Below are 14821 nucleotides of genomic sequence, written 5' to 3'. Positions count from 1 at the left end.
GTCATTGCTTTGAGGCTTTTGTTCATGTATCATCTAAGAGCTTCAGATATCATTGAGGAACTTCATTTTGACGTATGATTCAAGCCTTGAAAGTTGCATCGCTATAAACTGTGAGTGGCTTTGTCACGAGAAGAAAAATTCCATTAATAAGCTTTTACATTATTACGTTCTACCTAAACTCGTTTCTCTATATGAAAATATTATTGCATTACAATCTAATGTGTCAAAACCACTCCTAAATAATCAGGAGTTACTAGACTTCAGATGCATTACATATTGTCTGTTCTAGGTTTTCAGTGTACAAAAATGATTGTATTAAGAATTTGAGTCTTATTTTCCAAGGGAGGCGAATTATCAGGCAGAGGGCAGGAGGGAATATGATACTTGCATCACTTTGTGTGGTTCCATAATTTACCACATTGGTGATCTCCCTCATGTGTTTAAAACATGAAGCTCTCTGAGTATAAATAATACACTCATGCATAATGTTGCTTAAAATGTTTGTTTAAAACAGAAGGTTTTTTTTCCCGTATTTTCTTTTAATTTGTTTTTACATTAGAGGAGACAAATATGTAGCAAATATGGGTTGAATCCTTTTGTACTTCATGTAGTAATATCAAAAGTTCGTTGTTCCTCCCAGTTGAGACTGAAAACATGGCTGGTTTAGACTGTAATACTTGGCTCTAGAATTAAAATTCAGAGGAAACAGGATCCGACTATGAGTCAGTCTGCAGAACAGCTGAAGTATAGGAGCCATGAAGAAACATTCTTTTTCTTTCAGCCCAAGGTCTTTATCATTACTGAGAACCAATGTCATATTTTGTAGTAGTAGGATATGAACGCCAGACTGTGATCTATTTTGATCAGGATTAAAATGCGGATGTTATTTCCTTGATTTTGTTCTAGTTTCTGCTGTATTTTCTATGTTTTTAAACTAAGGCACTTTCTTGCAAATTATTTTTAGAGCACCTTGTGTCATTATTTCAAATGTAGTCACTCATTCTCACCTTTCTTATCCTTTTGGAAGTAGTTAGTGACTTGGATATTTTGATGATGTTGAAATAATCTCCAAATTGTATTCCTTTCTGTAGTGCCTGACAAATTGTTTGGCATAGGAAGTGGATTCAGGGCCATCCACTCATGGGAAGTTGGCTTACGCATGGATGCCAAATCCCAAATGACTTTAACAGTGATAGGCAGTACTAATGAAAATAATTTTCTTACATGGGCTATGCACGTTCTCTACCTCTCATTCCAATAATAAATTAAATTCATCATTTGAGCCAAACGTTGTGGAAACAAATAATTTAGCATATGCAGTATCTCAGTGTCACCAGATCGTGCTTTTCAGCTCTGCATAATACTTTTTTTCACCTGTAATTACCTAATTGTCTTTCTGGCCTGCTAAGAAAATATTCCTTCAGCTTGACATCTTTAAATTGTGCTTTTGTTCAGTAGTTTACAGTGTGTTGGTACTCCATAATGGGTGTTTATCATTAATACTATAGATAGCAAAATATCTAATTACAGTTATGCCACTGTGCTGAAAAAAAAGTGTTACAGTCCAAGCCAATTCTGAATTTCACTTGCTGAAAGCAAGATTGGGAAGCAGTCTTGTAAGTCTCAACCAAGAAAGAGGCACTTCCCTTGTCTTTCGTTAAGCCAAAGAAATGTGCTTCCAGCATTCAGCAATAGCTAAAGTGGAGAAAAACGCTCCTTAGCAACAGAAGTTCATGAAATAAAAGAAAAATTTAAATACAGCTTGAAATTAGGGAAATAGTGTCTGTCAGATTTTAAAAAGTGGAAATAGTTTCTCTGTTATAGACAGGAGGAAGGCAAATATAAAAGCTCAGAAATATCTTCTAAGTCAAGATGGAGAAAGACGTTTGGTGCATGTTCCTTTCACTACGAGCTGCCAGAAGTGTGTCTATGCTGTTACTGTGCATCTGGTCTTCTGTAGGTTTCTGGGAAATACATTGCTCTAAAGGGAATGGAAGCGATGATACATTTTTTAAAAATTACCCCGCTCTAGGTCTGTGTCCATAAAGTTCAAACTCAAAGAATCTTTTTTACTGAAATTTGGAGTGAAGGCTTTAGTGGTCACTTCTTTTTTCCCCCTCCTGTAAATGCTGTCATGGTCTGATCACTCTTAGTCTTGCACAAAGTGCCCTTCTGGCAAACGTCATCCACAGAACACATTTGAAACAATCACAGCCACGTATCTTCAGAGAAAAAGGCTACCCTCTATACAAGACACAGCTAAAAATCTAGAACTTTGATAAAACAATAGGAGTAATATTTTTTCACTAATGTTTTGTATAGGTTTGTAATTGGACGAGAAAAACCAGGACAAGTGAGTGAGGTTGCGCAGCTGATTAGCCAAACTCTAGAACAAGAACGCCGCCAGAGAGAGCTGCTGGAGCAGCATTATGCACAGTATGATGCAGATGATGATGAGGTAACAGACTGTCTAGCATTTCACTATTTGGTGTTTTTTAATGTTCTGTTGTCTCTTCCTAATTCCTGCTTTTTAATTGTCAGTCGGAGGTCAACTTCTGGCCCTCTCCATTACCTCTGCTGCTGATTTTTACAGATTCTGATGATGAATCTTATTTGAAGAACAAAGTTACTGAAAAACTTTTCAGCATGGATTTCAAATATTTGTTTTGTTCCAGGAGAGCAAATATTAAATTAGTCGATACTTCTGTAATCATTGCTCTTCCTCTGAAGGTGTATGCTTTGTCTGAAATAAGGTAATAAAGTTGGTTTGCTTGTGCATTGAAAGATCAGGGTTTTGTGAAAGCTGGTAAAAGTCGCCTTCTAACTTTTAGGAGGTTGAGGAAGTTTTAGACCTTTTTTTTTCTGAGAAGAATTGATGTTCTTCTTAATTCATAACTTTAAGAAATTTTCTGAAAATTCCAGGTAGGACCCCTCCTTCCACACACTGCTTTTTGTTTCTATGTGAACAGATATTCCATAGGATGGAGAATTAATCTACCTTCTCTGAAGCATGTATTGATGTTCACAATTAGTGCCTGGTGTCCCAATAAAAAGGTTTTGAAGCTATCAATCAACTTTATACAGTAAATTTTCCGTAATTTCTTCCTCTTCTCTTAAAATTCCTAATACGCCTGAATACCACAATACTTAGAAAGATAATGAGAGAGCTTTTTCAGAGACTGCTGTCTGTCTACTCCCTAAATCAGCTGCTGGGTTAAGGTAAAAGGCAGTTGCTGTAACAAACCACTTCCACGTAGTCCAAGCATACCACCTTTATTTCACATTATCTTGAATAATATTATTTGAAATGCCAGGCTCCATGCATTAGTGTGTTTTCGTCCCAGGCCAGATTTTATCTTTTATTCGCAGAAGAAGGTGATAGAGAATTCATGCTATGCATTTATTTCAGTTTAGTTTTCTTTTAGGTACGGAGACAAGGCTAAACAGTGAAATAGAGAAAAAAAATACTCTGAGATAAAATCAGGAAACGCTCGGATTTTGAAACACACTGTTAAAGTAGCAATAGGTCAGAACAATCAGAAGTCTCTCAGAAGACTAAGTGAAAATCCTGTCTAGCCCCAGTGATGCTTTCACTCACTTTAATTTCCGCTGATACTAAAAATAAAAATGTTTTAATATGTTTTAGAATGAATCCTGTCATAGGTGCATATTTAACTCATATAAATAAAAGTTGTCCTCATCTGTATTGGGGTTGCATATGTGTGTGTGCCTGTGCGAGACCTTGAAGGCTAGAAAATCCGTATCGTCTCTGTTCCCTCCTCAAACTATAGAAACATGCAAGTCTTCTAACTTCTGTTTAGTCTAGAATTAAAATTCAAGATCTTGACTAATTTCTTGAAGGAACTCTGATAATCTCCTCCAAACCAAAGAAGAGACAACTCCCTCTAGCCTTTGGAATAAGAGACTTCTCACAACTCATCACAACGTGCTGTAGATGTCAGGGTTTGCAGACTTGTGGCATTGTTTTATGGTAAACATAGTCCGATAGCTTTCATATTGGCAGGAGAGGTGTGTCTTAAATGTCTGGTGTTCAAATCCTTTTCACTGTGTGCTCGCACGTAAAGGGATGTGTGGCTGAAGGCAGACCTATGTGAGTAATTGATGCATTACACCTTTTACCTAGAGGACAAATCCACCTGCAAAAAACCTCAAAGGTTTGTGTTGCTTACCTTCGTGCACTACATGGATATCATAACTCAAGATCTGGCAATAATGAAAACGTTAAAACCAGATAGATAATACTGATCCTGCTAGTACCTCAGCCTTCAGCAGGGATTATCGCTGTGTTGATGCTGACAGTGACACTTCCGTACTGGTGACCATGCAAGTGTTTCCCAGTATAATAATGAATGAGGACAGGGATGAGTAGGTATCAGTTACTTTTTGTGATATGTCTTGTTGTCCTTTGTGCAATTCAGTAGTTACAAACGGTTAAGTCCTGTTCACCACATGAATTTTTAACACAGAAAATACTAAATGCACAAAGTGTTTTCTGTTGGTAGTACCTTTGTGTGATAGAGAGAAAGCAAGGTAGGACAAGTAATGAACTGCCTTAAAGGCATCTTTTCTTATTGTAACACTACATAGAGGATGATGGCCACCTCTGTTTCCATGACATGGGCTTTTTGGACATCAGTTTATGTAGTGCAAAGGGGACTTCTACGCAGTATGTGAGGACAGGAAGAAGAAGAAAGGAAAATACATTTACCAGGGGAGATCCAGCGTATCACTGAAGATCTCTTTTGGAAGGAGAAGGAATTAGGCTTCAGAACAAATGTAGTACTTCAGTTCTCAAAACCATTGGGATGATTGAAGATCATATCCATTTACTACATGATGCCATATATATATATGTGAGAGGGGGGTGGCAAACCTTGTTCTCAGAATAGGCAACTGGGGTGTAGTTACTGAAGTATGCAATGAGGCATGTTCCCTTTCTTAATTGACAGGCTTACCAGAAGATTTTATTGGGAACCTGCAGCAATCCTGAATATGTATTTTTTTTTTTGTCACCTGAGTGTGCCATTCTGAGTAAACTCACGTAACTTGCACCATTCCCAGGCAATTGACATGGTGGAAGCTGTGATCTAATGCATGTTAGACACAGTTCAGAGGCATTTTTGGTTGCACAAGCACTTCTGCTCCATTTACTGTCAAGTATGAGCATTACTACTTTGGGCTCACCTTTCTCTATTAGGGTAAATGTGGCTGGGTTTATGTTGCTATGTGCCAGACACCACAGCCAGGCCTGCATTCTTTGGCTCTGGTAAGCAGGGCATCTTTTGGGCAAGAAAATCTCAATTTACATTGAGTATCCACAAATTTACAAAAAACCCCTACCCTTTCAAGTCCATTTCCTCAAAGTGATAGTGATTTGGACTGCATGAAATTCAGGAATAGTTGGATTTCTGAAGGAGTTTCGTGCTAAGGTGGCACAGGAGTTATACAGGAGTTGCTCAGTTTCAGAGCTGTCAAACTGTTCTATTGGTTTTCATACAATTCTTAAAATATGGTAACCTGGATCTCCAGCTACAATGCTGCAGAAATAAACAAGAAAATTATCTTTATTCAACTGTCACAGAATCACAGAATCAACCAGGTTGATCAATCAAATTCTGAGCCTCAGAGACTTTACCACAAAGACAGCAATAACATACCAGGTTTCAGAAGCAGGAAATCAGTGATCTGTGTTTGAGTCCTGGAGTCACTGCATGTGACTGTGCTTTGGTAAAGCTGGACAAATAACAGGAAGAGAATGTGTGCCAGGCATGTGTGAGTCCTGGTGTTTTATCTTGCTGTGCCACCAGCTGGCTGGATTTCCTCTGTTTTGAAACTTCATCATAGCCCAGGCAGCATCTAGCTATTTTAGAAGGATACGAGTTCTTGAGACAATTGAGACAATTTTGACTTCTGCCAGGCAGTGTGTACTGGACTTGAGTCAGATGCTGAATTAGAGTCACACTTGTTAGCCTACTGTAACTTCTCATTCCATTGCCTTGCAGGAAGTGTCACATGACAGTTATTTGTCAGGGAAGATTCACGCTAATACACATAACATTTCCAAAAGATACATCATTTACTATATAAGTAATCGTGAAAGAAACATCATTTACTATACAAATGCCCTGCATCCCTGCACTTCAAAATCTGCTGTTATCATGGGATGCAGGTTGTCACAGGATTGCAGGATGCTTCAGATGCTCCTTCATTTAAGTCTTTGCATGGAAATGCAAGAATCTTGTGCAGAACTGACAAACACTAAAAGAAAAGGGATGCCCACAATGAGGTCCATGCAAAGACAAGCAGGATAAATGTGCAACAGCTCACAATTTGTTCTTAAGCTCCCACAAGCCAAGCAAAGCCAGTAGTATCAGTTATTTCTCAAGTACTACTTACGATAGGCAGCATTGGCATTTCCCGATGAGCCTGTGCTAACTAAAATAAAGCTGGGAGAGTCTGTTATTTCAGGTGCTGCCTCCAGATAGCCTGCTGCAGAGTTTAGTCATCTCCAGTTCATCTCGCTTCCTAAAATCCCACATCCTTTTAATTTGTTGTATCCTGTCAGAAAACAAAACTCAATGGCTTTGAAGTAGGCAGTGGGTAAAATACGACCTGAATCTGTATCCTTGTCTGAAACCTTTTGACTTCACTGTTAACACAGTGTTCTGTGCACGTTTTAGTCAATTTCTGCCATTTCTTGGAATTTTGATTTGAACATGGTATTATCTTCTTCATGTTCTACAGTGAATGGCAAAAGTCATATAAAGCAGATGACCTGTTACAGAATCACAGAATCAACCAGGTTGGAAGAGACCTCAGGGATCATCGAGTCCAACCGTTGCCCTGACACCACCATGTCAATTAGATCATGGCACTAAGTGCCATGTCCAGTCTTTTCTTAAACACATCCAGAGATGGTGTCACGGTTTAAAGCTGGGCTGGCGATTAAACCTGCGGCAGATGCCCTCTGTTATCCTCCCCCCAGAGGGAAAGGGAAAGGGAAAAGGGAGAGAGACTTCTGGGTTGGAAAATTAAAACAGTTTTAATAAACTATAATAATGAAAAAAAAAAGTATAATAATAATAATAGAAATAATCAAATATATACAAATATATATACAAAACCAAGATTGAGCTCCCCTGAAGTCAGCCACGTCACCACCGGCACTGCAGGGCAGGCTCCGGGAAGGCCCAGCCTGGGCCTAGCGACGGTCGAGAGCTGGATTCAGGAACGCACGGATCGGGATCGGGGGCAGCAGGAAAACAGACGGAGTCCTCCCTGGACACCGGCCATAGCAGAAAGAGAGCGAGACCCTTGTGATCCCCCCACTTTATACCGAGAATGACGTGTATGGGATGGAATACCCTCGTTGGTCAATTTTGGGTCACCTGCCCTGTCCGCTCCCCTCTGCAGCTGCGACCCCCTTTTGGCTCTTCACTCATAAGCAATGAGGAATTCAGCAGTGACCTTGGTTTCTCTCAAGAATAAGTACAGCAAGAGCCTTTCTGCACAACATCCCTACCGGTGCCTCAGTGATAACTACAAACTTCGAGCGTTATCAGTCCTGGAAGCAGACACTGTCTGCAAAAACATGCAGTTAGTTTCAGAAAGTGCAGTTACTTAGAGGAGACTTAGCTGAAAGTAAAAATCACTGAAAGGAAAATCGGCCTGGTTTAGGCCAAACCAGGACATTCCACCCCTTATTCCATACCATTCACGTCATACTCAGATCACCACTAACTTTTCATTTTAAAATATATACAGATAACATTAGTTTATGATTCATCTCTATACAAAAAAAAAAGTTCATCAAGTTCATTTAGTTCAGGATTGTGGGTTTCCATCTGGCTAGGAGTCTCCCAGGGTAGGAGAGATGATATGAGCTTTGTCACAGTTCGTGCCCACGGGTTGCAGGTTAAAGATGTCAGTCTCGAGGAGGTTACTGGACGCCACTTGCAGCTAGCTCCGGTCTCATCACCACTGCTTCAACCTGAAAGACACTTATGAACACTGTTAGTATTATGCAGCAATTAACATCATGCAGTTCAGAATTAAGTATTCTCACCCAAGATCAGATCACCTTCAGGGACACATCGGACTCCACCATCCTGCAGCATCACCCACCAAGTACATCCAGGTCCTTGAGCAAAAGCAATCCCATGAATGGGTTTACCTTTGCCCGTAGCAGGAAGAACCCAGACAGTTTTTCCCAACAGATTCCTTTCATGCACCACAGGGACTTTATCCCCTTCTACTGTATGTAAAAGGTCTGACTGAGCAGGGCCAGCTCGGTTGATAGATCCTCTGGTGTTAACTAGCCAGGTAGCTTGTGCCAAATGCTTATCCCAGTTTTTAAAGGTTCCACCCCCCATTGCTTTTAGGGTAGTTTTTAACAGCCCATTATACCGTTCAACTTTCCCAGAGGCTGGTGCATGATAGGGGATGTGATATACCCATTCGATGCCATGCTCTTTGGCCCAGTTATCTATGAGACTGTTTTTGAAATGAGTACCGTTAACCGACTCAATTCTCTCTGGTGTGCCGTGTCGCCACAAGATTTGCTTTTCGAGGCCCAGGATAGTGTTCCGGGCAGTGGCATGGGGCACAGAGTATGTTTCCAGCCATCCGGTGGTCGCCTCCACCATGGTAAGTACATAGCGTTTACCCTGGCGGGTCTGAGGGAGTGTGATGTAGTCAATTTGCCAGGCCTCCCCATATTTATATTTCAACCACCGCCCCCCATACCACAAAGGTTTTAACCGTTTGGCTTGCTTAATTGCGGCGCATGTTTCACAATCATGGATAACCTGTGCAATAGAGTCCATAGTTAAGTCCACCCCTCGGTCACGAGCCCATCTGTATGTTGCATCTCTCCCTTGATGACCTGAAGTGTCATGAGCCCACCGAGCTAAAAATAGTTCACCTTTATGTTCCCAGTCCAAATCTATTTGGAACACTTTAGCAGCCTGATCTGCTTGTTGGTTGTTTCGATGTTCCTCAGTTGCCCGACTTTTAGGTACGTGAGCATCTACATGACGTACCTTCACGACTAGTTTCTCTAGCCGAGCAGCAATATCTTGCCACAGTTCAACAGCCCAAATAGGTTTACCTTTACGCTGCCAGTTGCTTCGCTTCCACTGCTTTAACCACCCCCACAAGGCATTTGCCACCATCCATGAGTCAGTATAAAGATACAGCCTTGGCCACTTTTCTCGTTCAGCAATGTCTAAAGCCAGCTGGATGGCTTTTACCTCTGCAAATTGACTTGATTCACCTTGTCCTTCTGTGGCTTCTGTGACTCATCGTATAGGACTCCATACAGCAGCTTTCCACTTCCGATGCTTTCCTACAAGACAGCAGGATCCATCGGTGAACAGGGCATACTGCTTCTCATCCTCTGGTAGTTCATTATACGGTGGGGCTTCTTCAGCACGTGTCACCTCCTTTTCTGGTGGCATTCCGAAGTCTTTGCCTTCTGGCCAGTCCATGATCACTTCTAAGATTCCTGGGCGATTAGGGTTTCCTATTCGAGCCCTCTGTGTAATTAATGCAATCCATTTACTCCATGTAGCATCAGTTGCATGATGAGTAGTAGGAACCTTACCCTTGAACATCCAGCCTAGTACTGGTAATCGGGGTGCCAGAAGAAGCTGTGCTTCAGTACCGATTACCTCTGAGGCAGCTCTAACTCCTTCATATGCTGCCAGTATCTCTTTTTCAGTTGGGGTGTAATTGGCCTCAGAGCCCTTGTATCCTCGACTCCAAAATCCTAGGGGTCGACCTCGAGTCTCCCCTGGCACTTTCTGCCAGAGGCTCCAGGTAGGACCATTGTCCCCAGCTGAGGTGTAGAGCACATTTTTAACATCTTGTCCCATACGGACTGGTCCAAGGGCTACTGCATGCACAATTTCTTGTTTAATCTGTTCAAAAGCCTGTCGTTGTTCAGGGCCCCACTGAAAATCATTTTTCTTTCTGGTCACCTGATAAAGAGGGCGTACAATCTGGCTGTAATCTGGAATATGCATTCTCCAGAAACCCACAACGCCTAAGAAGGCTTGTGTTTCCTTTTTATTAGTTGGTGGGGACATAGCTGTTATCTTGTTGATCACCTCTATCGGGATCTGGCGACGCCCATCTTGCCATTTAATCCCTAAAAACTGGATCTCCCGGGCAGGCCCCTTGACCTTGCCTCTTTTTATGGCAAAACCAGCTTGCAGAAGAATTTGAATTATTTTCTCCCCTTTGTCAAAAACTTCTGCTGCTGTATCACCCCATACAATGATGTCATCAATATATTGCAAATGTTCTGGAGCTCCACCCTCTTCTAGTGCAGTCTGGATCAGTCCGTGGCAAATAGTAGGACTGTGTTTCCACCCCTGGGGCAGTCGATTCCAGGTGTACTGGATACCTCTCCAGGTAAAAGCAAACTGTGGCCTGCACTTTGGTGCCAAGGGAATAGAGAAAAATGCATTAGCAATGTCTATAGTGGCGTACCACTTGGCTGCCTTTGATTCCAGTTCGTATTGAAGTTCTAGCATGTCTGGCACAGCAGCACTCAGAGGTGGTGTAACTTCGTTTAGGCCACGATAGTCCACAGTTAATCTCCATTCTCCATTAGACTTTTGCACTGGCCATATAGGACTATTAAAGGGTGAGCGAGTCTTGCTAATCACTCCTTGATTTTCTAATTGTCTAATCAGTTTATGAATGGGGATCAGGGAGTCTTGATTGGTGCGATATTGTCGTCGGTGCACCGTGGCAGTAGCAATTGGCACCTGTCGTTCTTCAACTTTCAGCAACCCCACAACAGAAGGATCCTCTGAGAGGCCAGGCAAGGTAGACAGCTGTTTAATGTCCTCAGTCTCTACAGCTGCTACACCAAAGGCCCATCTATATCCTTTTGGGTCCTTAAAATACCCTTTCTTAAGGTAGTCTATGCCAAGGATGCACGGAGCATCTGGACCAGTCACAATGGGGTGCTTTTTCCATTCATTTTCAGTTAGGCTCACTTCGGCCTTCAATACAGATAACTCTTGAGATCCCCCTGTTATTCCCGAGATACTGACAGATTCTGTCCCTTTATGATTCGATGGCATGAGGGTGCACTGTGCACCAGTGTCTACCAGGGCTCGATACTTTTGTGGTTCTAATGTGCCAGGCCATCGAATCCACACAGTCCAATAAATCCGGTTATCCCTCTCCTCCTCCTGGCTAGAGGCAGGGCCCCTCTAATTAAATACTGGATTCGTGCAGCTCACGGGGATTGGACCTTCATTTCCCCTATTCACTCTTGGAAAAAAAGGATTTGAGGCCCATCTACCCTGACTGGGGTCCTGCTCATTGGTAAATGGAGCAGCCATCCTCCTAGGAAAATTCTCTCTGGTATTTCTGTTAGCTTGCAACTCACGTACTCGTGCCTGTAGGGTACTGGTAGGTTGTCCATGCCACCTGTTCATGTCCTCCCCATAATCACGCAGGGTAAACCACAGGATACCTCGTGACGTGTTCCGTTTCCTTTGAGCCGGTCCAGTAGGAGGGCGTTGCCTCCTAAAGGCTGCAACGCGGGCCTGTGTAGGTAGAGAGTCAAGTTTATTCTCGATTCTGGACAGTTTGTCTGACAGTTGTTTAAATGAGTCTTTGTTTTCCTTAGTCAGTTTTTCCACAGCCGAGACACGGGCCTGCAGTGGGGAAGAAATACTATCTTCATACTGTCGCATATAGTTAGCCATTTCGCCCACACTAGGTCGTGCCATAGCATCTTCTCCCCAGACTAATATTGACAATGTATGGGCATGTGTTGGTGGAGCACTCTTCACAACCTTCCGGAACATGGATCGGTTGCATTCCACTTCATCAGGATTTACAGGATCTACAATGTCCTGAGGGTGTTTATAAATGATCTCTTGCACAGCTAGTTCTCTAAGGTAGTTAATACCTTTTTCTATAGTGGTCCATCTGCTTAGGTGGCTCATAACATCATCTTTATAGGGATACCTGCTCTTTACAGCTGACAAGAGTCGCCTCCAGAGACTGATACTGTTCGACCTTCTTGGAAGCATCTTATCAATACCACCATCTCTGGACAGGGATCCCAACTGTCTGGCTTCTCTACCATCCAATTCTATGCTATCTGCCCCATTATCCCAGCATCAGAGCAACCAGGTAATAATTGGCTCACCGTCATAACGACTAAAATCTTTTCTTATATTTCGCAGTTCTTTCAGGGATAAGGAGTGGCAGGTTATCTCTACTTCCGAGTCCGAGTCCTCCTGTGATTGTTCTGCTTTAGAAGGACCTTTCTTGTCCTTCTTGTGTAATGGGCCTTCTTTAAAAAGACGATCAAGGAAACCCCCCTCTGTGTCAGGCCCTGACTCTGACTGAGAAGGGCCCTCACCTGGGTCCCGTGCTGGCTCTGCCTTAGAAGCCTCTGAGTCATCATCCTTCACTTTACTAGCTGATTTCTTTCGGTGTTTTCTCCTGGTTACAGGGGCAGCATGATACCTCCCGCTGTTGCTGCACCGACATCTAATCACATAGCACACCAGTAACACATTCAGGACACCCAAAAATAACAACATGCCCTGTTCGAATTTTGCAGGAATCAACTTGGCAAAAAAGGAGCAGATACTATCAAAATCAGTTAAAAGACGCCCGGTGTGCGCAGCTACGGATTCGCGATTAAAGCTGCCCATCATTGTATCATAGAGATAAGAGATCGGAATAATGACTGCCCAGTTTATCACGACATAAATCAGTATCAGAACCCATACCGAAATGACACATTTTGACCAGCACGCCCTGTTAAACCACACGTAAGCACTAACACACAGCGCATACGGCAAGTAAGGTATCATTACACATAACTGTAAAACAAGCTTTATAAAGAGAAGAGGTAACACAAGGCTCACAAATGACATTACCATCTTAGCTATCTGTTTTAATTTCCAACCCCTCGTAAATCTCAAAGGAAGAAATCTGATACTCTCTTGGCTGAGCTCTCCGGGTCTCCTCGCACTGGAGCTGGGATTCGACTTATCAGAGCAACCTGTCGGAGCTTCTCTCGGGCCCCACGTTGGGCGCCAATAAATCTGTCACGGTTTAAAGCTGGGCTGGCGATTAAACCTGCGGCAGATGCCCTCTGTTATCCCCTCCCCTCCCCCCAGAGGGAAAGGGAAAGGGAAAAGGGAGAGAGACTTCTGGGTTGGAAAATTAAAACAGTTTTAATAAACTATAATAATGAAAAAAAAAGTATAATAATAATAATAAAAATAATCAAATATATACAAATATATATACAAAATAGTTTTAGTGGTTGGAGACTCCTTTCTAAAGGGATCTGAGGGCCCAATATGCAGAGCTGACCCCCATCACAGGGAGGTCTGCAGCCTGCCTGGAGCCCGAATCAGGGATATCACCAGGCAACTCCCCAACCTGGTGAAGGCCACAGACTACTACCCCCTGCTCATCTTCCAGACAGGTGGGGAAGAAGCTGCATCCCGTAGTCTGAGGGGGATGAAGAAAGACTACAAGGCCCTAGGACGGTTGGTGAAAGAGTCTGGGGCGCAAGTTGTTTTCTCCTCCCTCCTTCCATTTTCAGGTGATGACGTGGGATGGAACAGTAGGATTCTCTCTATTAACGCCTGGCTACGAGACTGGTGCTACAGGCAGGGCTTTGGGTTCTTTGATAATGGCTGGTTTTATAAGGCAACAGGCGTGACAGTGATACATGGGAAAGGTTTATGTCGTAGGGGCAAAAGGGTTCTGGGACAGGAATTAGCAGGGCTCATTCGGAGAGCTTTAAACTAGATTCGAAGGGGGATGGGGTGGTAGCTGGGCTTGCACCACTGGGGCAATGCTCTAGTGTTGAGGTAGACCAGGAGGCCCCCCATCCCCCTGGGGTGAAGTCAGGGGGTGAATCTGGGATGAAATCGGTGTGCCCAGCTCGCTCCCTGAAATGCCTGTACACCAATGCACGCAGCATGGGGAATAAGCAGGAGGAGTTAGAAATCCGTGTTCGGTCGGGGGGCTATGATCTAGTGGCAATTACAGAGACTTGGTGGGACGCCTCGCATGACTGGAATGTGGTCATGGATGGCTATGTCCTGTTCAGGAAAGACAGGCCGCTAAGGAGAGGTGGTGGAGTTGCTCTTTACGTGAGTGAGCAGCTAGAATCTATTCAGTTCTGTCCAGAGGCAGATCAGGAGCGAGTTGAGAGTTTGTGGGTGCGAATTAAGGGGCAGGCTGGCAGGGGTGATACTGTTGTGGGTGTCTATTACAGGCCACCGGATCAGGATGAGGAGGGTGATGAGGCCTTCTACAGGCAGCTGAGAGCAGTCTCGCAATTACAGGGCCTGGTTGTTGTGGGGGATTTCAACTACCCTGATATTTGCTGGGAGGCCTACTCAGCCAGCCATCCCCAGTCCAGGAGGTTCCTCCAGTGCGTTGATGATAACTTTCTGATGCAAATGGTGGATGAGCCAACTAGGAGAGGAGCGCTGCTGGATCTTATCCTCACTAACAAGGAGGGTCTGGTTGAAGAGGTGAAGGTTGAGGGCAGCCTTGGTTGTAGCGACCATGAGATGGTAGAGTTCAGGATCTCATGTGGCAGGAACAGAATAGCTAGCAGAATCACAACCCTGAACTTCAGGAGGGCCAACTTTGGCCTTTTTAAGCAATTGCTAGGGGAAATCCCATGGGTCAGGGTACTAGAAGGTAAGGGGGCCCAAGATAGTTGGTTAGCGTTCAAGGACTGCTTCTTCCGAGCTCAAGATCAGAGCATCCCAACAAGTAGGAAGTCAAG

General features: G+C 43.3%; 1 protein-coding gene across 2 annotated transcripts in view; it reads left to right on the top strand.

Moving 5' to 3' along the window:
* PPP1R9A (protein phosphatase 1 regulatory subunit 9A) overlaps positions 1 to 14821 on the top strand; it is a 160670-nt gene that overhangs the window by 96055 nt on the left and 49794 nt on the right. For both annotated transcript variants that reach the window (XM_068404446.1, XM_068404445.1), the window contains exon 6: positions 2323 to 2458. In XM_068404446.1, coding sequence (XP_068260547.1) covers positions 2323 to 2458 — 136 coding nt within the window. The remainder of the gene's footprint in view (positions 1 to 2322; positions 2459 to 14821) is intronic.

This window comes from Nyctibius grandis, chromosome 7 (genome assembly GCF_013368605.1).
Source record: "Nyctibius grandis isolate bNycGra1 chromosome 7, bNycGra1.pri, whole genome shotgun sequence".
Classification (NCBI taxonomy): domain Eukaryota; kingdom Metazoa; phylum Chordata; class Aves; order Nyctibiiformes; family Nyctibiidae; genus Nyctibius; species Nyctibius grandis.
The sequence above is the reverse complement of the archived record's forward strand: the minus strand, read 5'-3'. Positions and strand labels throughout refer to the sequence as shown.